Consider the following 25,229-nt stretch of genomic DNA (forward strand, 5'->3'; position numbering starts at 1 on the left):
TCCAGCTCACCAATAACACAAAGATTTGACGTTCAAATTGTGCAATTAAACTGCCAAACAGACAACTTAGAATTACGTAGTCTATTCAATGGTTATTATAATACTTTGTAAGTGATTATCATAATTGTATTTTAGTGATAATTTGAATTTGAATATCAGATGTTAAACCCTGTTAATTTTTGTAAAAAAGCTCGTGAAACACACATACAAAGTTCAAAATATCTAAATTTCTAAATTAATAAGAGTTCATAACTTTTCTTAATTTTAATGAATGGAATATAATTTTTGTGGGAAATGACTAGGTCAGTCATTCTTATAAGAAGTGTAAAATAGGAGCACAGTTCAGAATTTACGATATTTCTCTGCTATATGACATACGATTACGATGTTTTTCTAAACGAACCCGTAAGAATTGACGTATTTACATTACCAAACGTTTGTCAAAAATAAATGAAATAAGCATATGCATAATCAAATTTTTGGCTGTTTATATTTCTCTGTGCAAAACAAAAAATTTTACAAATTTAATATTCAGAAAGAAGCTACTGATGATAATATTTCATATAAGTAGGATATTACCTAAAAAGGACATATAGAATAAATTTTCAAAAATCTATTATGGGGGAGTCGAAACAGTCATATCCAAGAATATATAATAAAATAGTATTGACTTTAGAAAATAGTTTACTACCTGAGGAAAAATTGGAAGAAACCCCATCTGGATTAGATGGGTTGGACAAAGAGACAGAAAAAGATTTAAGAATTTTGGGATGCGAATTAATACAATCAGCTGGTATCTTACTACGACTTCCACAAGTAGCAATGGCTACTGGTCAAATATTATTTCAACGCTTTTATTACTCAAAAAGTTTTGTACGACATAATATGGAAACAGCAGCAATGAGTTCTCTTTGTTTGGCATCGAAAATTGAAGAGGCTCCCCGTCGAATCAGGGATGTTATTAATGTGATTCATCACATCAAACAAGTTCGAGCCCAAAAAGATATTTTACCAATGATACTTGATGAAACATATACTAATATGAAGAATCAGGTCATTAAAGCTGAACGACGAATTCTAAAAGAATTAGGATTTTGCGTTCATGTTAAACATCCCCATAAATTAATTGTGATGTACTTACAAGTTCTTGGTTATGAAAAGCATAAAGATCTTATGCAAATGGCATGGAATTACATGAATGATTCACTTCGTACAGATGTTTTCATGAGATATCAACCCGAAACAATAGCTTGTGCATGTATTTATTTAACAGCAAGGCGACTTGACATTCCATTGCCCAACAATCCACCTTGGTTTGGAATTTTTAAAGTTAGTGAGAGTGACATAATTGATATTTGTTACCGTGTTGAAGAACTTTATAAGAGACAAAAGCCTAATGTTGAAAAATTAAACGAAGTTGTTGATAAATTAAAAAAAAAGTACATGGAATCAAGAAACAAAACAAAAGAACAAAATACACCACCTGCTGTAACAACTGTTGATCGTAACAATGGATCCCACAATGCTTGGGGTGGTTTTATTCAAAGAGCTTTACCATTACCAACACAAACAGAAACTAAAACTAAATTAAAACATTCAAAATCAAAAACTCCAGAATCAAGATCAGGAAGTCGTTCAAGGTCAAGGTCCCGTTCAAGATCCAAATCTAAATCAGCTTCAGTTTCCGATGATTACAAACGTTCATTCAAAAAATCTCGAAACAAGAAAAAATCAAGACACTATTCAAGATCTTTATCACCATCATCATCACCGCATTCTAAGCAACGCAACAGATCCCGTATTTTTAGAGAACGAGATCAAGTGAGTGGTGCTAAAGAAAGAGAAAAGGAATTTAGACGCAAAGGAAAAGAATTTCGCTCTTCAAAACATGAAAGTTATTCATCGAGTAGAAGTAGTCATCACAGCGGCAAACATAGAGATCGGTCTAGAGATAGAAAGCGTTGATTTTATACTTTATGTCAACAATAGTATACACAAGTGTATTTTAAAATGTAATAATTATAAAAAAGCATTGTTTGTAAGTATGTAGGTATAACGTTTTGCGTTAACTAAAACAATAATATAGATTTATATTTTACTAGTTAGGTAGGTAGGTAAGAACCTGCATACCAACTTTTAAAAACAAAATTTCTTAATGCTTATTTAAGAACAATGTGTTCTTTACTATTACAAGATGGAAACATTTATTTTTTAAAATTAAATAAAAATGCAGCAAAAATATAATGTAAAAAATACGCTTAATTTTATTTTTATTGGGCTAAAAGTTTTTTATGAACATATCATAAATAAAACCTTCTGCGACCTTCCATAGCATGCCGTTTATTTGTTATGATCCAAGTGTAGTCTCCAGTTTTACTATTAAATGTTCCATCCTGGATAGATCTTAATTTAAGGGTAAACCTGGGCCCTAATTCTCGAAGTTTAGCTTTTTTCCCATCTTTGCTAAACTCATATCGATGGTGCCTAAAAAATATGAAATCTCGCTGATTGTGGAAAGTTGCAACCCTTCTTCCTTTAAACTGCGGATCGTGGTTAAATAAAGATCCAAACATTCTACCAACAGTTAAACCAAGTTTTGTTGTAAAATTAGTCAATATCACTTCTGGTCGATGTTTTGTGATTTCCCTATGATCACGCTTAATATCTTTAGTAAGTTTTACATTGCTAACTTTAAAATGAAATGTAGGCCCGTCGGGCAAGTGAATTACTAACAGACCATTTGGCCTATGACGATTTTCATTTACTACAAGAACATCTGTAAATTCCTCCTTAATAGCACTTTTAACGATTCTTTTTACTGAAAAACGATTTCTTAATTTGACCAAACAATTGGGTACTACTCTTGCAAGCTCTATGCCAAATTTTCTTGTCTTTGTTGTTGGGTTATTAGAAAATGTTAAAAATATTTTCGGCGTGTATCTTGCAGCGAAGTAGGAACTGAATTCATCTAAATCTAATTCCTTTTGCAGTTCTTCATTTTCTAAATCATTTAGTTCAGTTATATTGGTTTGATCAGTTTCCCTCAGACTTTCAATAGTGTGTCCAGGATTGCTAGTAGTTTTTATTTTTTCACGACGTTTACGAGCTTGCCGTTTTTCTTTTGATTTTTGTTGTTTAAGCTTCTTGTACAATTCTTCACGTTTTTTCTTATTTTTAATATATGCTAGAGGATTGATAACTGGAAGCTTCACCCTATTTTCTGAAGAACCTTCATCATTCTCTTCATTTTCTTCATTCCTTGAATCATTCTCATCGATTTCTTCACCTCTTGAATCGTTATCTTCAATTTCTTCGTCTCTTGAATCATTGTCTTCAATTTCTTCATCTCTTGAATCATCCTCTTCGTAGTCTTGTTCATGTTCATCGTTTTCGCTTTCCATGTTGTATCTACCGGCTTATCGTTTTAAATCTATTAATATAATTAATTATAATAATTATAATTCATTTATTTTAACTTTTAAATTTTTATTAGAGACTTTGTACTAAAAGCGTTAAATGTACTTCACTTTTGATAGTTATTGGTAATGTCAAAACAATCACGTGTTTTTATATTTTTGACACTGAACTCTATAAAGGTTTAGTTACAATGTTATGTTTTAGATGTCGTTTTGTTCGGCTTGACAAGTACGTATATTACAGAGCGTTTACATAGGGAAATACTTGAGAAGAAAATTGCTACATGATTACAAAAATTACCGAATATACGGAAATATTTCAATTTGTCAGATTACTAGTAACTTTATAACTTGATGAATTAAAAAAAATAATTAATATAAACCGCAACTAATTTTTAATTTTTTTATTACAAATTAATCTTCCGTTAAAAACTGAATTTTGTCATTTTGCCGATGAAAAACTGTTATATTAATTTTTTTGCCAGTAACTTACCTATGTGAAAGTTCAGTTAGACTAAAGTTTTCTTCGCAAACATGCCAGTTTTTATTTTACAAGAGTTTGACGCTTGATCTGCATTACATTTAAACAATGTTATTGGAACGTTGTTATATCTATATGGAATACAAATCTACAATAAACTAAACAATGTACTGAAAACTTAAAAGTTTCAAAATGTCATTTCACCTAACGTTTCTTGTTTGCATTGTTAGATTAAAGCTATGAATGGAATCGTAAATAATCGAAAATTCAAATTTACTGAAATTAATTAACTGGGATGTAAATTTAACTCAAATATAGTTTTCAGAGCATGCTCTGATCAAATGAAGAAATTTTGTAATCTGGAAAAGTCAAAAGTTGTGAAACGAAAAAAATAGTGTTGGTATCAAAATAATATTATGAGCTTTTAGAAATCTGAATTTTTTTTTTAAAATGAGTACAATAAGCGCAATCTCATCATATTCTGATCGAAAAAAAGAGCAAGAATTTTTAACTCTAAAAAAAACAGAAAAACAAATGATAAAATTTAGAGAATGTGAACAGCACATTTGTGGTTGTACTCAAAATATTTCAAAATGTTGCTTTACTCGTATTTTGCAAATGTCAAAATTGTTTTTCAAGAGTTGCTTACGTTAATCTTCATTCAGAAACAGAAGTTGAATTGTTTTTCGCGTGTTTGTAGTGTCTTGAAAAGCGTCTTTTAACAAATATAAAATATATTTTTGTATTCTGAAATCTTAAATTATATTTAAAATAATCAAATATGTCTGGAACTTCCCAAAAACATAAGAATTTTGTAGCTGAACCTATGGGAGATAAAAGGGTTACAGAGTTGGCCGGTATTGGTGAAACTTTGGGAAGTCGCTTAGAAGCTGCAGGGTTTGATAAGGTAATATATGATTTTTCATAAAAAAAAAACATTTTACGTACAATAAGTATGTCAAGAAAAGATTTATGTAAGGAACTTAACGAGACAAAGAAATTGTGAAATTGTTGCCGGTTTATTTAGATAAAAAATAAAAAAGCTCGTAGAGGATGATTCAATTGATTGGCATTTTTTTTAATGACGTAACGGTTATTTTAAATATGGTAGATTGTCGTTCTAGATAATTCCCAAGCCTAAGTTTAAATTAAAAAAAAAATGCTAGTCAAAAATCACCTCTCACTTCAAAAATAATGTTAACAAAAAAAAAAAAATTTGATTTTGTAGGCTTATACAGTTTTAGGCCAATATTTAATTTTAAAAAAGGATGAAGAACTTTTTCGAGAATGGATGAAGGACATTTGTAATGCCAGTTCAAAACAAGCATCAGATTGTTATCAATGTTTAAATGATTGGTGTGAGGAGTTCTTGTAAATATCAAAGATTGTAATATTAATAAATGTAACTAACTATAAACTAATATTAAATTTTAATATGTAAAACTCAAAAAAATAAGACAAATTTAATGAATGATTCGTCAATTTATGTTAAAGAAGTTCAATTTCACTTAATTCATTTATGTTACAAATCTCGTTAGTTAATAGTATTTTTTTAAAAAAGAACAAAAAATTTTATTTTTAGACAAAATTAACGCATACATTGTCAATAGCTTTAATTTGTAGCAATTTTTTAAAATTTAATTGTAAAATTATAACTTTTGTACCTCTATCTTTAATAAGTGTCTAATAAAACTAAAGTAAAAAATTTTATATATGTATATTACGTCCATGTTTCTTATTTTCTGTTTCATTAGGTATTAGGTAAATCATAACCACTTATATAATAATTTGAACCACTTACGAAACAAACACAAGTTGTTTTAATTTTTATATTTCTTTTTTGCTAAATACAACTTTTTCAATACTTTTCACAACAAAATGCTTAAACATATTTATAAAAAAAAAAAAAAACTAATTTAAAAAGGTTTTGACAAAACTAGCCCAATTTAGTAGATTTTTTTGATTTATCTGCTTCTTCATCACTGGAGCTAGAACTACTTGAACTTGATGATGAAGTATCATCATTATGAGGGGATCTCTTTGGTATATCATACGGAAATTTTTTTCCACTTGCTTCTATACCAGTTTTTAATCTATTTAAAGCTGTTTTATTTATATTCTCCAAACATACATCTGCCAGAATTTTAGTTTTTAATACTTCCAAAGCTTCGTCATACTTTTCTTTTGTACTTAAAATATCTAAATAACAACTATAAGCATTTCCAAGAGCGCCTTCTGATACTTTACTCTCTTTTAATTTTAAAACTAATTTATCTATTACACTTTCATCTTGCTTCTCACGAGCAATTTGGAGAATTCTTTGAAACATTAATCTTGGAGACGATTTTAAATATTTATCCCAAATTTCTTGCGCTTTGGTTTCGTTATCGTTTGCAAAATAGTGAACCCAAAGAACATTCATAGGACCCAAAATATTTTTGTTAGCATAAGCTGCCGCAACTTCTTTAACTAGAATTATAAAAATAGATTTAAAATTTTATGTGTAATATGCTTAAAAAAATTAAATTACATTTCTCAATTAACTCTGGATGTGATTCTAAGATTCCTGAAGCTCCCCCACGTGGAAATTTTTCAGCTACTTTAGCTATTTCTTGATCATTTTGAGCAGATTCTAAATCTTGTTTCAATTTATTTAAGTATTGTTCAGTTTTACCAGATTTTATATTTGCATGGCAATATCTGTTGTCGAACGACACCATTTTTTTTGCTTCATTATCGAGATATTGACTAATTTTATCCATCATTACAATATCCCCACTATTTGCCAGCTTATTTAAGTAAAACTTAAAGATCCTAACAAGTGGATATTGCTTAGATTCAAGCATTTCCTCTACACATTTATTTGCCTCATTGAGGCGATCAGATTGGCAAAGTAATTCGATTAAGTAAGATTTGTCGGCAATAGTTAATTTATCATTTGATACTTCTTTTGAAAATTTTAGAGCTTCATCAATATTTTTAGATTTGAGAGCTTGTCGCATCTTTTGGTGGGTAGAAGTAATTTCATTTTTTTGTTCCTGTGTTTTGGTTGCAGATGTTGCTTGAGAAGTAGATGTGTTAGTTTTTGCTTTGGTTGAAGGAACAACAAATGGTATTTCTACATTTTTGCTTTTCAAAAAGTCAGCAAGCTTTAACAAAAACTGATCCGAAGGTGTGATGTCTTCTTCTTGCATTTTTGTCCATAATCCTATTAATAAATTTATAACGTAAACAGATAATAAATGTTTTTTATTTTATTTCTTTTGTATATATACCTAGAGCTTTTTCTGGTTGATCTTCTTTGCAATAGCTTAGTAATAGATTGTAGAATATGTTATTTCTATCAATATGATTTAAATCTTTTGTTGCTTCTACAAGTCCTTCTAACGGTTGAACCATACCTTCTTGATGATAACGTTCACAAGCCGAGTTGATACGCTGTGGTCTATTTCTCAATCCAGGAGTTTCGAGAATTTTCCTCGCTTGCCGAATTCTACCACATTCTACAAATGAAAATACTAAATCATACAAACTGTTGACCTCTCCATGAATGCTTGTGCTCAAATCTGTTAATCTTTGTAAATTTTGCGCATCTTCTACTTGAATAAGACGACATGCCAATTCATTTTTCCATGGGGTAGTCTTATATTTAGTACAAACGATTTCAAATACTTCAATAGCCTTCTTAACGTCATTTTTAACTAAGTGGACTTTAATTAAAGGCCCAAGAAGTACATTATTTGGTACAATGTAATTGCTTTCTACTAAAGTTTCAAAAAATTTCTGCAATTTTTCAACCTCCCCTTGTTCTGCCAAATGATTTAGTAATCTCCAGCAAGTTGTTGTATAATTAAAAGAGGCTAAAATTACATTGAGTTACAATAAGAAATTATAATCTTTACCTTTACTTACGTTCTTCGGGTAAATTATCTTTTTTATTTTTTTTAACAAATTCAACAGCTTCTTCAAATTTGTTTTCTTTAACCATCAGTTCTGCTATTTTGATTACCTTTATGTTATCTAACGTGAAATCAGGCTCTTTACTACGAAGTTTTTCGTACAATTCTAAAGCAGCAGAAAGATTCCCGTTTTGACAATTCAAATCGATTATCATTGCGTAAATACCATTTCCAATAGGATATTTTTCATTTTCCAATTTTGTTACTATTTTTTCGATTTTTAATAAATCTTTTGTTTTTATACTATTTAACAACAAGGCCCTTTTTAAATTATTAGCATTTTCCCCTTTTGCTTCTACATTCTCAATAAATCGTTCTAATTGATCAAGTGGCATATTTTCTAACTTTGATCCTTTTCGATTTTGTTTTATCACTTCAATTGGCTCTAAGTCTCCCGAACTCAATTTCCCTAACAAATCTGAAATTTCTGCAGTCATTTGTTCTCCTAAACGTTCCTGAATTTTTTCTGCGTATTGATTGCTAATTGACAGGCCTTGTTCGACAAGACCTTCTAAAATTTTAGTTACCGGTTCGACGCGGTTAGTTTTAAAGTAAACTACTGCATCCATAACAATGTTGCCTAACGTATTGATCTGCTTACTTAGCAATGTTTTGGCAGCATCTGGCTTCTCTTCAGAATCATTAACAACTTCTCCTTCAGTTACTTCGTCATCTAAAAGTGAAATAATAGATATTAATTATTAATAATATTCATTTTGAGGACGGTATATTTAATTACATTGACTAGCGGCATTTAAGTTTTCTAATCTCTGAATACTGTCATATATCTCTCGCACAATTTTTACATATGAATCAAAATCTTGAGTTCGTCCCAAAGCACTGATGAGTGGTTTTCTGAATAGTGCTGGTGAATAAAATGCTTTAGAGTTTTGCATAATTGTGACAGTGTCCTTCATATTATTTTTTTGCAATGCATTAAATGCAGCTGACGAAGCAGCTGTTGCGGGTGATACTCCTGCGTTTCTTAATATGGCAACTATACTTTCGTAGTTATTTTCTTTTAAATTCGGTATAACATACTCGCGGATAGTTTCAGCATTTGGAACTATTTCGAAATCATTTTGCATGTCTTTTAAAACTTTAGATATTGCGTTTGGCTCGCTTGAGCAAATTAAAGGCCAGAAATAATGTTGTCTAATTGGAAATCCTTTACTTTTCATTTCTTTCAACAATGGCAGTGCCGTTTTTTCACACTCAAGACTAGCTTCTGCCGCTATTAATAAAGCTTTTGAATTCAGATTGGCATCAGTCATTTCTTTGCAAATTTTTATAATGTTTTCAATAGGTCTTTCAGCTTTTACTAACTGACGGACAAAGAAGTTGCCCGTATCATTTAGTTCCCCATTCGACTTCGTCCCACGCGGCATAGTCTTCAAAATTTTAAATGCCACATCTTCAATACCCTTGTTGACCAATCTTAAAATTACGCTAATTGCATCTTGATTATATCCAGCTGACTTCCGTATTTTTTCTAAAACAGGATCTACTTTGCTGGCAAATCCATTCACCGACAAAGCATAGATTACATCAAGATAATCTTTGTCTAATAAATACATTTCTTTTGCATCACAGTCATCCATAATTTTGAGAATCGTATCAATATCCCCGCGTTTTGCATAGCAACACAATAAAATTGTATATGTATCCGCACTGGGTTCAAGACCAGCCTGTTTCATTACAGTTAAAATTCCAGATGCAGATTCCATATCATTAGCCTACAAAGAAAAAAATCAATCAAAAAACAAAAAAGAAACAATTTTAAATTTAAATATAACTTACCTGTGAGTGACCCAAAATCAATGCATTAAAAACATTTTCATTTACAGGTAAATTCTTTTCGCGCATATACTCCAAAATTCTTGTTGCGCCCTCGATATCTCCTTGTTGACAAAAACGGGATATTAAACGTTGATAAGTTACCCTATTTGGTTCTATTCCTTTTGATTCAAGATCTGCTAAGAAATCGGTTGGTGAAAATTGATGTTCATTTTCTAAATACACTCTTAATAGTGCATTGTAATGAGAAATATCCATGGGCACTTTCAGCATATTCAAAGTTTTCCAAATTTCCTGTACAAGCGATGTACGTACTTCCGGTAATTCTTCAGGTACTAAATTACCACAACATCTTATTATCAATAAAGACTGTGAGCTTGTTGCCGACTTTTGACTACGAATCTCTTCTAAAACCTCTTCGATATCCCTACGGGATATTCTTCCGATACGTCTTACATCATTATCCAATCTTTTTAATGATCTTTCAAGAGTTTGATCAGCTTTAGATGAAGTTGAAATCGAATAGTTACTAAAATATTATTTATTAAAATACAAAATTAAATATTTAATTACGCAATGGGTAATAACTACTGACATGAAATTAATTAACTTAAAATAATAAAGTAAAATTAATATTTATTTACTTTTGGTATTTCATAAATTTTGAATACATATTATTAAACGTGTTTCGAAAATTTATGGTTATTCAATTTTTTTACTTTATTTTTAATAGGTTACTTTTTCATAATAAGATAAATGTGAGTGCTTACTTAATTTAAAGTATATGTAAATGTAATCTAATAAAAATGTAAAATTAACTAGTTCAAAAAAATGTAAGTTGAAAATTTAAGTTGCGTAAGATTTAAATTAAAATTTACTGTGTAAAAAACAATGCGTGATTACCTGGTGAAATTTCCACAAATGCATTGGGTATTCTGAATTAAGTTATTTTCCGTTTCTCTAATGCTGTTGAATACAATATTCCTTGTAAAACCAGCAAAGTATCTGACGAATTTACCTGTCCTCAAAATTGATGCCATTTTAAGAAATTCTTGTTTTGGTTTTCCTTTTGAAACTTTTTTCCGGCACTTAACTCAATACTCAATAGTATTTGATTCTTTTCAGATTATGATCATAACTTGTGTTTTTGACATTCCAGAAAATGTGAGACAAATTCTGAAAAAAATTAGAACAGTATTGCCAATAATTGTAATTTTAGAGTTGAAATTGCTTAAACGCAAGGAACATAACAATTTCTTATTTCAATCGATTAGTTATTGTTCAATTTTTACAAAATCAAATTATTTCAACAAATTATAATATTTTCATAATCACATAGATACATTTATACAAAACAACATTTAATAATTAAAGAAAATTTAAAAAGTATTCAGCTAAACCATGAAAACCAGAACAATTGAAAATCAAAACAATTTTGCAGAAGCTAGAAAATAAATAAAAACAAAATTTCACACATAAATGTCATTGCTTAAGCGTCTAGATTTTGCAGACTTCATTTTGCTTACTATATTGAGTATATTTGCAAATTCACGAATCTTAAAATTTTTGTTTATTTATATTTTTTAAGTCCTTTATTTTTATTTAGAATCTGAATTTTAAATCGTGCTCAACAAACAAAGGGAATAAAGCAAGAAAACGAAAGGTAAGAAATTATTTGTTTTTTTTTGTTTTTGAATGACCTGTACGAAAGAAAATTGCTGATCTATTATTAGCTTCATTGTAAGTTCATAAATCTTTTTCAGGAAGCTTAATATCGTTGGTTATATATATTTTATATAATTCATATTAGCAATTAATTACGCATAATTTAACATGAACAATGGATGAAAATAAGAATTCAAATTCCAATCAAACAACTTCAGTCGAAACATTTGATAGCTGGACCCTGGTTACAGAAAACAATCCGCCCCAAGATGATGAAGATACCTCGACTTCTAAAAATAAGAATAAAGAAAGTGAACCGAAAAAAATTGAAGTTTTAGATAATGAAAACTTAAAATTACCAGAGGTTAACATTGAAGAGTTATCTGATGGCATAAGTGTTATTAGTGAAAGTGAAATGATTGATGAATATAGTGAACGATTTTCTTTAGTCAATGAGAACTTATATTCTAATGATTCACATACAGAGAATGAATCTGATACTTCATTGAACGTAAAGGACAATTCGCAAACCAAAATTGTAACTTCTAATAGCAATGAGACAAATAATCAAGTTTCAAATGAACTTAAAAATTTATTTACTGTAAAAAAGGTTGCTTCGGGATTCTTTTACGCAACATTGTTCGTTGTTATTTTAGCTTTCATTGGAAAAATTAAAGTTTTTCATGATATGACATCATCAGTAGAAATTTCAATGCTTGGAGAAAGAGTTGGCAATCTAGAACTTCATAATAATTTGTTACGAGCTGAAATAGATATTCTTCAAAAAAAAGTTACATATTTAGCTAATCAACTTAATTTGAATACAAATCAATTTAACAAAAATCAAAAATATTCAAACCAGAATCAATATAATCAGCAAGAGCAAAAAGCAAATGAACGCTCAAATGATCAAAATGAATCTGGTAAACAGAAATATCACGTCAATAATAAATCAAAGAAAGATGTAACAAGTGCTTGCGAAGACAACGAAAAATATGTTAATGGTGTATGCATGGTAATAGAAGAATATGATGTGCCAAATTCAAAGAACAATTACAATAAAGAAGGTAAACCTGATAGTAATGCTAAAGTACACTATCAGCAAAATGAAACTCCTTATATAAAATATAAAAAAGAGCAAAATGAGAAATTTCACAATTATAAAAATAATGAATACAAAAATTCAAATGGAAAAGAAAATTATAATTCAATAGAGTCTAATGAGAATAATGACAGCCACGAAACTGATAATCCAAGTTTGGAAAATAAACGAGATAAAAAAGATGGTTATTATAAAAATCAAAATAAAAAAGATCGGCATAACAATGGTTATAATAGTAAAGAATATAAATATGATAAATCAAAAGAATATAATAAATTTGATAAAAAAAAACATGATAATGATTGGCATGATAAATTAATGGATAGCCGGGAAAATTTTCGAAAGCAAAAATCCAAAGAAAAAGATAATAACTGGTACGTAGAAAGAGGACATAGCAGAGAAGAATTTAGAATTTTTGAAGATGACGATTATAAGAAAAAAAGAAATAATTACTAAACGTAAACATTTTTAGTAAAATAATCTCAAATGTTGATTTTTTTTACATTAATTACCTATCATACTGCTAATATCGACCCCAAAACTTTTTTTTTTGGATTTCGTGTGATTTTTTTTTATACTAATATAATGGCACCCAATATAAAGAAGTGAATAGAATAAAAATATTTATGTAAAATTCTGAAATAAAAAATAATTAATATTAAATGAAATAGACGCTACCTACTTATAAAAGTATTGGATTATGATGTGTTGACACTAGGGATGAAATATGTTAGGAGAATATCACATAATTTTTAAAATATTGTGTGAAATTTAATTTATTATTATTATTTTATGTTAATTATATTTTTAAAATATTAAACTTAAACAAAATTACAAAAATTTTAACTAAGTTACTTTTTATGCAATTTGTGAAATTCAAGTAGGTATAATTTTAAAAAAAAAAAAAGTTTTTCATTAATTTTTGATTTGTCTACATAAAATTATGTACATATTTTATTTTACTATATTATGCCTATATATATATAAATATATTTGCAAAATCTATTTTATAAATCTAAAATTATAACGACTATTAGTGTTATTATTATTATTATTATTATTATCCATCCCATGTTTGAAAAAATTGTGATTGTTAAATTTATTTTGTTGTATAAATGTACGTATGTATTTATAAATTTAAATATACCATTATCTCAAATATGAGTTTTTTATTTAAAATTACTACTTACTTAATTTCGAAATATAATCAACCTTCTTACCTAAGAAACTGTGGATTAATTGAATTTTTATTTCACACAAAACACAAATCATAAATCAAACTTAAACAATATTTAAATTATTTAAAAATTTCGATAAATATTTCTAGGTTACTTACCTATCTACCACAGTTAATCAATTTTCAAAAACAAAAAAAAAATTTGTGAAATAGTTATTAAAATTTAATTTGCTTGTATTTCTTCAATAAATTTTCGACATTTTTTCTTTAAAATTTTTACAGCTTCAATAAATATTACTTCAGGATTCATGGCACCAACTGATTCAATATTAAATATATAATGATCACGTATCCGTGACATTGTAACTGAATCCGCTAATTGGGGATATCTATACACATTTCGACTGCATGCATCATAACGAGCATCTTTAACATATGCGCAATCATTATCATCAATACCTATAACACCTGGAGAGAAACATTTTTGTAACAAGAAAGCTTCTTTACCAGATATTTCACGGTTTAATTTAATTTCTGGTAATAAACGATAATAAACTGTAGCAACTGGTGAAAATTTTGCATGATCCTTTCCAATTCCTTTTACAGCAAGTAATTTTAAATCAAATTCATGACCAGGTCTCATTTGGCTTATTAAAATATCATCATGAATTGGGCCCACACTATTTTCATTATAAATACTCGCTTGTTTACCTTTAGGTAACCACTTAATTTGTCCAGAATAAATTTTATGATTTTTATATATTGTATCAAAGTTAGAAGAATCTTTAATATCTTTCCGTTTTGTGCATTTAACTTTTAATTCAAATTCTAAAGTATCATGTTCGGTACCATCTTCATTATCTTCACTTTTATATTCAAATAATCTGGGATCAGCTTTTAGCGGAATCAAACCAAGACGGTGAGCTAACACTTCATCTTGAATAATTGATGTATTATTGAAAATATAAACCTTTTCGATTGCCATACTTGGGACTTCGCTAAGCATAATACGACGAAAAGCATTTGCGATGCTAGGATGACATCCTATCATATCAAATTCTATTTCACTATTTTCATGTCTATCAATTAAAATAAAGTTAAAAATTTGTAATTGTGAAATTTTTATTTATTCTCACCGAATTATAATTATCTTAAATTTTTCTTTAAATTGTTCAAAATCCCATAAGTCATCAGCTAAACCACAATCATATGGATCTTGCTTGATTTTATATTCATCGAGATAATTTCTTGGTTTGTCGGCCATAATTAAAAATTAAAACGCAATTTAATCTAAAATCAAATTTTAATCAGTTGAATTTTTGATAATTATAACCAAAATTAATTAGCTTTTAAATTTAAACACATTTTGGTAAAAATTTAACAAAAACAAATTCATAACCTTTATTATATATCAACGACATAACCTTTAATTTCAATGCAGAATTGCAGACTGAAGGAGCAAAATTACGATTTTGCTGACATTTATTGTCAAATAACTACTATGCATTTATAAAACAGATACGGCTGTTTCATTGTAAGGGTATATTGTAAAAACAGAGCTGCTATGCTTATACATCACAAAAAAAAGTATAAGTAATCTATAATACTTATATATTTATATTATATGATCCAAGGTGATTATCAATGAACAAAGTTTTTGAGAATAAATTTAAACAAAATTAAAAAAAAATTACATAATGTTGCAATTACATAATGCAAGGATGAATAAATTTGGTCTTAATTATTTACAATATTGTTCTTTTCAATTAGTGATCTATTGTCAAATATTGAGGTATAAGTCGACGCCCAACGGTAGAAAAATTAACAATTTTCTCATTTTTTGATATATTAAATAACCGTTATACGAACTATTTATGCAATAACGAAAATTGTTTTTGTAGTTTCACAACAAATTTACCTTAATTCATGAAAGCACAAAATAAATTTATAATCAAAATCAAACTAATAAACTCAAAACAAATAAATTGAAAGACATAAACAGAAAATAATATTTTCATATAATTTCGAAATTTTTCAATAAAAAAAAATGTTAGATTTTATTTTTGGACCTGATGGAATTGGTAGTGAACGGATCAATTTGTTATGGTTGGGAATGAACAAAAATTTCTTTCAACATCTTCAAAAACAAGAAGAACAAGCGCTGAATATTCTACAAATATCCGAAATTTGGTAAAATAAAAATTGTATATAATAATTGCTTTTGAAAAAAAAAAATGAATTTCAATTTTTACAGTGATGAAATATGGAACTCTGTGAAAGATAAACGTCTACATTTGAGTACTGTAAGCAATCTTTTAAAGGGTACTTGTATGGTGCATAAAGCTCAAGTGGATTATCTATACAGTTAGTACATTTTTTAATTTCACTGAATGTTTTCAAAAAAGATTATTTATAATTTTTGTATTTTATTTTCAAGATGAAACAAAAAATTTATTTTGCAATCAACAATATAAATTGGAAATAAGGTGCTAGTTTCTTTCAAATTCTTTGCCATACCTAACTTTTCTTTATTTTTTTTTTAGTTTTACAAACGATAATATAAAAGTTACAGGTCAAAGCAGAAAATCTTCTATATTTGTGGAATCGTTAGATGATTTGATTGAAGAAACTAAAAATGAAAAATTTGACGACATAAAATCTTTTCTCGTATATTTCGTACTATTAGCTAAATTGCTGAATATGAAATTTGATATTAATATATTTTAGAATAAAAACTATCATATTTTAAATACATGTAAAGAAAAGGATATCACATTGAACGAATTTCCTGAAAATGGTTGTGGCTTATATACTTCGGACAATATTGAAGAAGAATTACAGGATTTTGATGAGTTGACAAATAATGAAAAAGAAGATTTTTTAAGTATTATAAATTTACAAAAAAAAAGTATGAAACTATTTGTTACGTTGTAACTTTAAAACATAATTTGAAAATAAGCATTCTTTTTTTACAACGAAGATAGAAAAAGGAAAAGCAGCAATAGCAATTACTTATATAATTTTTCAGTGGAGGATAATTACAATTTAGACATACCAAGAAATGAAAACATAACTGAAATATTTTCAAACAACAATACGTAAGCTCCTAATTGCTTAAGAATATTGCAAAATCTCTAATTTTTATGTATTTTATTTCAGAAATTATCCCTTTACGCATCTTCTTGAAGTAAACAATTTAGATAAAAATAATAACATTGAATCAGATTTAAGTGGAAAATTTGACAATTTTTTAAATTCTACAAATCGTGAGGTGAGAAATTTATACAAAATTTTTGAGAAAAAAAATTACACCAAGTTTTTTTCAGAATCAATTGGGGGTGGAGCTTCCGGAACCTCCCATTTTATTTAAAAACAACGTTATCCCACCGAGCTACAACGCCTTCGAAAGAAATTTAGCTAATAAACATAATGAACGTCCAACGATAAAACGACGCAAGATAGGGTTACACATTGATAAAATGAAGGAATTTACCATAGACCAAATTACGTCCCAAGTCTATAATACATCAGTTTTTCGATGTTTTGTAATTTCTCAACTAGTTTCCCTCATTTTTTTAGTTTCATGTCATTTAATTTTAGAATCCGCTGCAAGATGTTGTACCAAAACGGTCTTTTAAATTAAAATCTAGTGATTATCTCATGAATTCTCCTTGCATACGGTATTTATAACATATTCTGTATGAAAATTGCTTAAAATACATACATATATACATATATATTCTATTACAAGATTGTGTTCTCCATTGGCTAATCTTTTCAAAAAAAATTTGAAGAGAAAAAAACAATATACAGATTCTTTCATTTTGAAATGTATATTGAACAAAGAAAATCATGATGATTCTAATGTAATGATTAAGAAGCGACAAAAAAGGCGAGATACTTCCAGTAAGAACATATCATCATTTCACGCCCAATTACATGAGGTTGAGATGATAGCTTCAATAAATTCAGAAAATGTACAAAATACTAATGGACATAGATCAACAACTGGTCATTTGAGAAAAGATCAGCCCTTTATTACAGATTTAATCGAATCATATATGATTAATGAAAATTTTAATGCTCAAGATCAAGAGTGCTCCACAATTTTTAAGAAATTAAAGTGAGCTAATTTTTTAAATATAGGTTTTTAAAACACTTTTTTAAATTTTTTATTTTTAAGAAAAAATTGGAGCCCACTGTCAGTGCTTCAGAAACTATCTCGTTTGGGAATTACAAACGGCAAAACTGTTTCAATGCAAGTACTGTGCAAAAATGTTAGTAAAATAGAAGCTGCAATAGCATTTTCATCAATAATTCGTCAGTATCAATTTTTTTTCGTATCACCCACAATTAATTAAAATATTTTCAGAATTATCAGCTAAAAATTATGTTAAAATACTAAAAGAACAAAATTCAAATATTGTAGCAGGTATACAAATAAGTGACAAGATTCCTTTCAGAAGTTTTAATGGTTGAATTTACTCAGCCTGTTGGAACTAATCACATTATATTATGCAATATAATATCAAATGTTTGAAATAATTGTTAATTTTATATATATGTACTGTATTACTTATATAGTATAATTAAATTTTGTAAATTGTAAGTAACTTTAAATTGCCACACATGATTTATTTATAAATTTATCTCTTTTAATTTGGTACATTTAAAACTATGAAAATATTGTATTAAACTAAATTCCTATTAGCTGGGCTAAACCTGTATATATATGCAGTGTGACAAATCCCATAAAGATTGTTACTAAGGCTTTAAAAGCTAAAGTTGACCAAATCGGCAAACTCAACACAGTTAATACTCCATCCAACCATAAACTTTTATAAACCGTTGCTATTAATAATAAAGAAACGACAGGAACATATTTTTTGTGAAGATCGTGACGTGTAAATAACCAGATTAATGTTGCTGTTGAAATATGCTGCATAAGGGATATATTAGATTCCAAACATTTTTGTATATATATCCAATTAAATTCAGCGCCTCGTGCACCGGACCAGAGCATTATACCTCGTGACAAGATTACCTACAAAATAAAAATAGCATTAATTTTTTGTTCTCTTGAAATAGTAGCTTCTATAGAAAAGTTCCCTAGTAAATTAAACAATTGTAATAATTTTCGACTAGAAATCATTCTACTTACTTCTGCTGTTGCCCATCCCAAACCAGCTGTTATTAATTTACTATGACCTTTTCCAGGAATCCTTGATAGAATAAATGCAAGGCCAAATAAATCAGCAATATCAGCAGTGTTTCGGAAAAATTCCTAAATTAAAATATTTCAAATTTCATTTTGATCAGATATATCAAAAAATTTTTAATCAAAAGCAACTTTCCACTTACAGCTAAAATATTGAAAGAGCCATTTAATGATAAATTTTCGGAATCAAAGAATGTTGCCAAAAGAAGCATTTTACACAATTGTGTAAAAATATAAATGCCTCCGGCTTGAATACACTTCCAAAATGCTCCATATTCAGATCTAAGAAAGTTTCAATTTTAAAAACGAAATAGGTGTTATTGAGTTCCTATATACTTACAGGCCTGAATATTTATATGTCATGTAATATGGTACATAGACCAAAGCTATGCAATTTCCAAAATGATATAATGTCATTTTCTTGATAATTGTAATATATCTGAAATTCTATTTAAACTGATGTTATCTTATTTAATTTTACTTAAAATCTAGTATATTCTGTTTCAATATCGTAGTTAGAAGTAGCTCCAATTACAAGTTTATATCTGGTCTTACAAGCTTTCCAATATAACCCAATTAAAATGACAGATAAATGGACAAATCAACCAGGAAAGACAAGTCTGCATAACAAATTCTAAAATATCGATTAATCGATATTTTTTAATTTGTAATGCAAATGTACAAAAAGAATATCGTTGCTTAATATGTACCAGTAACGTACAATTTACAAATATGAAAAAGTCTGCGATTTAATCAGAGTTTGGGAAAAACAGAAATGTAAACAGAAAATATAAGAAATTTCTGTATTCCTATCACTTCTTTAACTTAGCACAAGTTTATACTAGTTTGACAGAGCATTAGGCTGAATGGTTATATTTGTGGGAAGTGGCCGCCAACCGTCAACTTTGTCAACGTCAACCGTAACAAGGAATATTTTCTATGAAGAAAGCGTCTATTGGTATGAATGAAATTTGACGTGAAGCGTCATATTGAGTTTTTTTTTTCAATAAAGACGCAGGCATAAATTTTGATAGTTATCAGTCAAGTTTTTTCTGTAGAAAAAAATGGTGGATTTTGTCGTAAAAAGTTTTTTGTTCAAAAATAAAATTTGTCTTATGCTCTAAATATTGGTAAATAATTTAAAATGTTGTAATTTTTTTCTTCTTGAAATGTTATTTAAATTTAGTGTTTTAAAAATTGAATAGTGAAAACGTGTTTTTGTAAAAAAAGGATAGAATAAAGATATCCTATAAAAAGCTCATTAACCTTTATAATTTGACAGAGAAGAAAAAAAACTTTCAAATTTTCTTTTTTTATAAAACAAGTTTTTTAAAAGTATATAAAATTAAAAATTGACAAAATACAATTTTCTTGTTTTAATATGCTGCCTTTCAACTTTTAAATATAGTATATTTAGTAGTTCTGAATAGTTAATTTTATTAGTCAGACTGAAGTGACAACTCAAGTATACAAATTCAATATATTTTTAGGTAGATAAAATTTTCCCAAACCATGTTGGAAAAAAGAATCTATGAGTAGGTATATGCAAATTTGTATGTATTTTAGTAATTATCGTTTGAAATTGTTATTAAAAATCCTGTTAAATTTAAGTGATTAAAATTAAAGTGTGGAAATAAATAATATAAAGGTATAAATAATTTTATTGTAGTGCAAAATCGATAAGAATATATTTGATATTGCAGACATGTTTGATTTGATAGGTCAGGGGTACATGGAAACTTGAATTCAATTTAAGTACTCTTCATTTCAATTATAGATTTTTAAAATAATATGCAGATGTAAAGATTACAGTGTTAAGATTTCCAAATCACATATAGACATCTTATAATAAGCTTAACTCATCAAGTAAGAAACTTCATATTCTATATCTTTATGTACGTATATACCTAGGACAAATTTCATGAATCAAATAATTGAAATACTATCTACACACTCCACCACCCTCAGAACAAATTGTGTCTTAAATTATCCAGTTTCAACAAACATTTATAAATTAATTACAATATTTAGCTATATATGTACTTATACTTTAAAATCAACTGTGCTTTCTTTAATTCTTTTTAGACAAGTAGTTACATAAATTTAATTCGCATATTGGAGGCGATTCTTGCAGCACTGACAACTGTTATATTAGCATTGGAGCTAATTGAATCGGTGGTTTTAGTGCAAAAGTTAGCAGCTGGAGCCATTGTTATTGTTTTGATTCAATTTGCAGCAACTACAGCTTTAACCGCATTAGCTATTCAATTGGATGTGTTTATTATTGGTTAATTGAAAATTTCTAGAAAATAATTTTCTGAAATTTAAAATCCAAAAATCAAAATATTTGTCATAACATTGACAAAAACATTTTTTTCAACCGAATTATTATAATTTATATCAAATCTGAATCCTGTACAGCAACAATTTTACCAAATGGGTACCAATTCGGCGGCGACAACTGGTATAAATAATAAACCAGTTGGGGGTGCTGGCGGAGTTGGTGGTACGGGTATAATGGCTGGAGTAGGTTCAGCCAATGTTGGTGGCCTCGGTGGTGTTAACAACAGCGGTGGAATTGACGATGGAAATGGCGGAGGAGCACATGGTAATAATACTCAACAAACCACTCCGCAATATACCATACCTGGAATTTTGCATTTCATACAACACGAGTGGTCTAGGTTTGAAAGTGAAAGAGCACAGTGGGATGTTGATCGAGCAGAATTACAGGTATAAAATATTTATAAAAAAAAAACGAAATTTTAATTTCTTCGTAATCATTCACAACCAATATTTTAGGCTCGTATTGCCATGTTGCTAGGTGAAAGAAAAGGGCAAGAAAGTGTCAAATCAGATTTAATTAGACGAATTAAAATGTTGGAATATGCCCTTAAACAAGAACGCGTTAAAGTTCACCGATTGAAATTTGGTTGTGATCCACCACCTCTAAATGATATTAAACCACCATCTGAAGAAGCTGGTATCGGAAGTGACGTAGCTCCGGATTCTGAGGTACCATACAGCTCAGTATCGAATACAACTTGGCGCCAAGGTAGACAAATGTTGCGGCAATATTTACAAGAAATAGGTTACACGGACACCATAATTGATGTCCGTGCCAATCGTGTAAGATCACTGTTGGGAATGAATAACAATACAGAACAAGAAGAAAATGTGAACCCAAATATAAATGGCAATGAAAATAATAAAAGAGCATCAGAATCGCAAGGTATATTTATTTAAATTTATTGAAATATTCAATTATAGAAATTATTCAAAAAACCTAAAATTTCGTTAAATATTTAAGGACGGCGAACTCCAGCAAAAAAATCGCAAATGAGTGACGGGATCATATTAGATTCAACCGAAGAAGCGGTTATGGCAAACTTTGAATTTTTGGGTCAAGACGTGGAAATGTCTGATGACGATGAAATCTCAGATGATCTAGATATGGTCACAGGCGTAAATGAAGATGCTGACATGAAAACAACAAAACGTAAAAGTAAAGATATGATAAATGTGGAAGGTGAATTAACATTAAATTTTACTTAAAAAATTTTCATTTCTATTTTTGAATCGCATTGATTATAAAAATTTTTCCTTTTATAAGCTAATTTAAGTTATTTTTATATCATGCTTTTTAAGTTCGTGTACTTTTTTCAAATATGTTTTAAATTTTTCAAATATGAACGTTTTAAATTTGTAGTACCTATATTATTTATTATTCAAGCGATTTTTGTAATTTTACCTTTAAAAATTTTAATTTTAACACTTGCCTTCATTCACTTTACGCCATTTTATTATTATAATTATTATTACTTTTGTTATTATTTATCATTTTTATTGTTTTAACTACTTTTATAAAGATTTTGTAGAGCTTGAAAATATAGAAGATTTGTTACCCTAAAGATTAGGTATTTGTTAAAAAAGGTCGTTAACTATTTATATTTTGACATTATATTCTAAAATATTAATTACTTAGTTTCAAATGCGTAAAATGACATTATAAATTATTCTTTCACCATAAAAATTAATTTGAAATTAAAATGCAACAAATTTTCATTGTTGTAATTGAATTAAATATTTAATATACCGATTCTTAATATGAGTAGTAGATTTTATGGTTTTGATTAATTTTATGAATATATTTTATTTTTAATTTTAATTTTTTTATTTTTATATTTTCTTTCTTTAAAGAAGTTGATGCCGAGGCTGAGGAGCTTCTAAATGATTTGAATCTATTGTCAGAAGGTGCTTTTCTTTCTATTTGCTTTGAAAATAATATACTTTTTTTTATAATATGAATGTTCCAATTCAAAATTATTATATTGGCTTCATCGTTTTTTTAATATGTAAATAATTGCATTGTTTTTTTAAATTTGTAGGTTTTGCTAATACAGACGCAACTCGCCGGAATTTAATAAATAACGATGAAGAAGTAGATGCAACTCTAGGCTTGGGTGATTTGGCTCAACTAACAGTTAATAATGATGCTGATGAGGTGCCCTCAACCAGCGGTAAAGATTCTAGCTACCGAAAAACATGGAACGCTAAGTATACACTACGTTCACATTTTGATGGTGTGCGTGCTTTAGCATTTCATCCAGAAGAACCTGTCCTTATTACAGCTTCTGAAGATCATACGTTGAAATTGTGGAATTTACAGAAAACTGTACAAGCTAAGAAATCAGCTAGTCTCGATGTCGAACCATTGTATACATTTAGGGCCCATACTGGACCAGTTTTATGTTTAGCAATGTCAACAACCGGAGAATATTGTTACTCAGGTGGATTAGATGCACAAATTCATTGCTGGAAACTGCCAAGCTCTAATATAGATGCATATGATTGTTATGATCCTTCAGTATTAAAAACAACATTTGAGGGACATACTGATGCTGTTTGGGGCCTATCTGTTGATCATTCAAAAGGTATTTTAAAGAAAGCAAAAAAAAAAAGAATTGACTACCATAAAACAAATATATTTTAGGAAATATTGTTTCTTGTTCGGCGGATGGAACAGTTAAACTATGGTCACCAACAACAAAAGTGCCATTGCTACAAACATATACCGCATCAGAAGCTGATGGTATACCAACCTCAGTTGATTTTGTTCGCGACGAGCTAAACCGTATTGTTGTGGCATATAATAGCGCCCATTGTATTATATATGATACGGAATCTGGTAAACAAATTATAAAATTAGAGCCAACACAAGAAATGTCTGGCAATACGGGTAAGTTCATTAATAAAGTCGTTAGCCATCCAACATTACCAATAACAATAACAGCACATGAAGATCGTCATATAAGATTTTGGGATAACACATCTGGTTCATTAGTACATTCAATGGTTGCCCATTTAGAACCAGTAACTAGTTTAGCTATAGATAAATATGGTTTATATTTATTATCTGGTTCACATGATTGTTCAATACGATTATGGCATTTCGATAATAAAACATGTGTACAAGAAATAACAGCTCATCGTAAAAAATTTGATGAAAGTATATTTGATATCGCATTTCATCCAAATAAACCTTATATAGCATCAGCTGGTGCTGATGGCTTAGCTAAAGTTTTTGTTTAAATTTAAATTCATTGTTTTCTTAATTTTTTTAAATTGATTTTATTTTATCTCTTACTCTTTTTTTTTTGAATAAATAAGTTAAATGTTTAATATAAAAGCAAAATAAAAAATCTAAATTTTATGTGAGTTTGTATTAAAGTTTTAGACCATAAGATTTAATAATTGTGGTGAAAATATGATTAATTAGTTTAGATGAAATCTCATGGAAATAATTAGAATTACATTCGAATTGACACAAGAATCTGTAAGAAAATTAAAAAAAAATATTTTCCACTTTAGATATTTTTAATTTAATAATTCAATTTAACTCAATGAAGTTAATTCAAAATTGTTAATAAAAGTTTTGCATGCGATTTAGTTTTCTTTCTCAGTTTTAACTGAGAAATAAATCAAAAATAAAGGTTAAAATTAAAAGTTATATTTTGTTTATTTAGAAAACAAAATATTCTATATAATTCTATATACGTTTGTAAATAGAGATTTCAAACAAATTTTTTAATCATATTCACAATGCAATATTTTAAATAGCAAAAATAAAATATAAGAGATCTGTTTTAATATGCAAATAAAAAAAAAAGAAAAAAAAAATAAAGCAACTTTAACAATTGAAAATTTGTAGAACTATTAAAATTAACAAACAAAAAAGAATAAGAAAATTAAAGAAACATACAGAATTATATAAAATTGTTTTATAAATAATAATAATAATAATAATAACAATAAAATAAACAAGAAATTTGTTTCACAAAACTTTTGTAACATAGTTATAGACACAAAATAAAAAATAAGTTAAATAACTTACAATATTTCTATATATACATA

General features: G+C 28.0%; 8 protein-coding genes across 9 annotated transcripts; 4 read left to right on the forward strand and 4 right to left on the reverse strand.

Moving 5' to 3' along the window:
* Nucleotides 1-457: 457 nt before the first annotated feature.
* On the forward strand, nt 458-2,248 carry LOC129608266 (cyclin-L1). The gene has a single exon (XM_055519660.1). The coding sequence runs from the start codon at nt 619-621 to the stop codon at nt 1,963-1,965; it is 1,347 nt and encodes a 448-aa protein (XP_055375635.1). The 5' UTR covers nt 458-618; the 3' UTR covers nt 1,966-2,248.
* Nucleotides 2,242-3,526, reverse strand: LOC129608267 (probable ribosome production factor 1). The gene has a single exon (XM_055519661.1). The coding sequence runs from the start codon at nt 3,399-3,401 to the stop codon at nt 2,301-2,303; it is 1,101 nt and encodes a 366-aa protein (XP_055375636.1). The 5' UTR covers nt 3,402-3,526; the 3' UTR covers nt 2,242-2,300.
* Nucleotides 3,527-4,558: 1,032 nt separating this feature from the next.
* LOC129608512 (barrier-to-autointegration factor) lies at nt 4,559-5,595 on the forward strand. The gene is made up of 2 exons (XM_055520045.1): nt 4,559-4,804; nt 5,126-5,595. Exons 1-2 carry the CDS (start codon nt 4,679-4,681, stop codon nt 5,270-5,272), a joined length of 273 nt encoding a protein of 90 aa, XP_055376020.1. The 5' UTR covers nt 4,559-4,678; the 3' UTR covers nt 5,273-5,595.
* A 117-nt stretch (nt 5,596-5,712) lies between these two features.
* On the reverse strand, nt 5,713-10,772 carry LOC129608208 (leucine-rich PPR motif-containing protein, mitochondrial). The gene is made up of 7 exons (XM_055519564.1): nt 10,557-10,772; nt 9,657-10,182; nt 8,596-9,592; nt 7,810-8,529; nt 7,173-7,757; nt 6,428-7,105; nt 5,713-6,366 (listed from the first exon to the last, which is right to left on the reverse strand). Exons 1-7 carry the CDS (start codon nt 10,691-10,693, stop codon nt 5,834-5,836), a joined length of 4,176 nt encoding a protein of 1,391 aa, XP_055375539.1. The 5' UTR covers nt 10,694-10,772; the 3' UTR covers nt 5,713-5,833.
* Nucleotides 10,773-11,145: 373 nt separating this feature from the next.
* Nucleotides 11,146-13,525, forward strand: LOC129608332 (GATA zinc finger domain-containing protein 14). Its single transcript, XM_055519790.1, has 2 exons — nt 11,146-11,316; nt 11,417-13,525. The coding sequence occupies exon 2, from the start codon at nt 11,494-11,496 to the stop codon at nt 12,874-12,876; it is 1,383 nt and encodes a 460-aa protein (XP_055375765.1). The 5' UTR covers nt 11,146-11,316; nt 11,417-11,493; the 3' UTR covers nt 12,877-13,525.
* A 284-nt stretch (nt 13,526-13,809) lies between these two features.
* LOC129608509 (DNA-directed RNA polymerases I and III subunit RPAC1) lies at nt 13,810-15,006 on the reverse strand. Its single transcript, XM_055520039.1, has 2 exons — nt 14,734-15,006; nt 13,810-14,676 (listed from the first exon to the last, which is right to left on the reverse strand). The coding sequence occupies exons 1-2, from the start codon at nt 14,859-14,861 to the stop codon at nt 13,821-13,823; spliced, it is 984 nt and encodes a 327-aa protein (XP_055376014.1). The 5' UTR covers nt 14,862-15,006; the 3' UTR covers nt 13,810-13,820.
* A 3,201-nt stretch (nt 15,007-18,207) lies between these two features.
* On the reverse strand, nt 18,208-19,384 carry LOC129608508 (BOS complex subunit TMEM147). Its single transcript, XM_055520038.1, has 4 exons — nt 19,156-19,384; nt 18,959-19,097; nt 18,759-18,881; nt 18,208-18,641 (listed from the first exon to the last, which is right to left on the reverse strand). Exons 1-4 carry the CDS (start codon nt 19,230-19,232, stop codon nt 18,294-18,296), a joined length of 687 nt encoding a protein of 228 aa, XP_055376013.1. The 5' UTR covers nt 19,233-19,384; the 3' UTR covers nt 18,208-18,293.
* A 445-nt stretch (nt 19,385-19,829) lies between these two features.
* LOC129608255 (striatin-3) lies at nt 19,830-24,767 on the forward strand. Of its 2 annotated transcripts, none has more exons than XM_055519644.1 (7): nt 19,830-19,945; nt 20,901-21,548; nt 21,618-22,047; nt 22,126-22,344; nt 23,016-23,069; nt 23,204-23,749; nt 23,809-24,767. In XM_055519644.1, exons 2-7 carry the CDS (start codon nt 21,252-21,254, stop codon nt 24,405-24,407), a joined length of 2,145 nt encoding a protein of 714 aa, XP_055375619.1. In that variant the 5' UTR covers nt 19,830-19,945; nt 20,901-21,251; the 3' UTR covers nt 24,408-24,767. The 2 variants fall into 2 exon arrangements, with proteins under 2 accessions (XP_055375619.1, XP_055375621.1); XM_055519646.1 differs by having other exon boundaries at nt 23,019-23,069.
* Nucleotides 24,768-25,229: the final 462 nt, after the last annotated feature.

The sequence above is a fragment of the Condylostylus longicornis genome, unplaced genomic scaffold (assembly GCF_029603195.1).
Source record: "Condylostylus longicornis isolate FDR11 unplaced genomic scaffold, ASM2960319v2 ptg000031l, whole genome shotgun sequence".
Taxonomy (NCBI): domain Eukaryota; kingdom Metazoa; phylum Arthropoda; class Insecta; order Diptera; family Dolichopodidae; genus Condylostylus; species Condylostylus longicornis.

Bases quoted from the DNA above. Each gene is read 5' to 3' on its own strand.
- LOC129608266 (XM_055519660.1), top strand. From the start codon at position 619: ATGGGGGAGTCGAAACAGTCATATCCAAGAATATATAATAAAATAGTA.
- LOC129608267 (XM_055519661.1), bottom strand. From the start codon at position 3,401: ATGGAAAGCGAAAACGATGAACATGAACAAGACTACGAAGAGGATGAT.
- LOC129608512 (XM_055520045.1), top strand. From the start codon at position 4,679: ATGTCTGGAACTTCCCAAAAACATAAGAATTTTGTAGCTGAACCTATG. The intron at 4,805-5,125 runs GTAATATATGAT...TTGATTTTGTAG, and splicing joins AAGCTGCAGGGTTTGATAAG to GCTTATACAGTTTTAGGCCA.
- LOC129608208 (XM_055519564.1), bottom strand. From the start codon at position 10,693: ATGGCATCAATTTTGAGGACAGGTAAATTCGTCAGATACTTTGCTGGT. The intron at 8,530-8,595 runs GTAATTAAATAT...TTTCACTTTTAG, and splicing joins CTTAAATGCCGCTAGTCAAT to ATGACGAAGTAACTGAAGGA. The intron at 6,367-6,427 runs GTAATTTAATTT...TTATAATTCTAG, and splicing joins TCCAGAGTTAATTGAGAAAT to TTAAAGAAGTTGCGGCAGCT.
- LOC129608332 (XM_055519790.1), top strand. From the start codon at position 11,494: ATGGATGAAAATAAGAATTCAAATTCCAATCAAACAACTTCAGTCGAA.
- LOC129608509 (XM_055520039.1), bottom strand. From the start codon at position 14,861: ATGGCCGACAAACCAAGAAATTATCTCGATGAATATAAAATCAAGCAA. The intron at 14,677-14,733 runs GTGAGAATAAAT...TTTAATTGATAG, and splicing joins TTTAAGATAATTATAATTCG to ACATGAAAATAGTGAAATAG.
- LOC129608508 (XM_055520038.1), bottom strand. From the start codon at position 19,232: ATGACATTATATCATTTTGGAAATTGCATAGCTTTGGTCTATGTACCA. The intron at 19,098-19,155 runs GTAAGTATATAG...AAACTTTCTTAG, and splicing joins ACATATAAATATTCAGGCCT to ATCTGAATATGGAGCATTTT. The intron at 18,882-18,958 runs GTAAGTGGAAAG...ATTTTAATTTAG, and splicing joins GCTCTTTCAATATTTTAGCT to GAATTTTTCCGAAACACTGC.
- LOC129608255 (XM_055519644.1), top strand. From the start codon at position 21,252: ATGGGTACCAATTCGGCGGCGACAACTGGTATAAATAATAAACCAGTT. The intron at 21,549-21,617 runs GTATAAAATATT...CCAATATTTTAG, and splicing joins TTGATCGAGCAGAATTACAG to GCTCGTATTGCCATGTTGCT. The intron at 22,048-22,125 runs GTATATTTATTT...TAAATATTTAAG, and splicing joins AAGAGCATCAGAATCGCAAG to GACGGCGAACTCCAGCAAAA.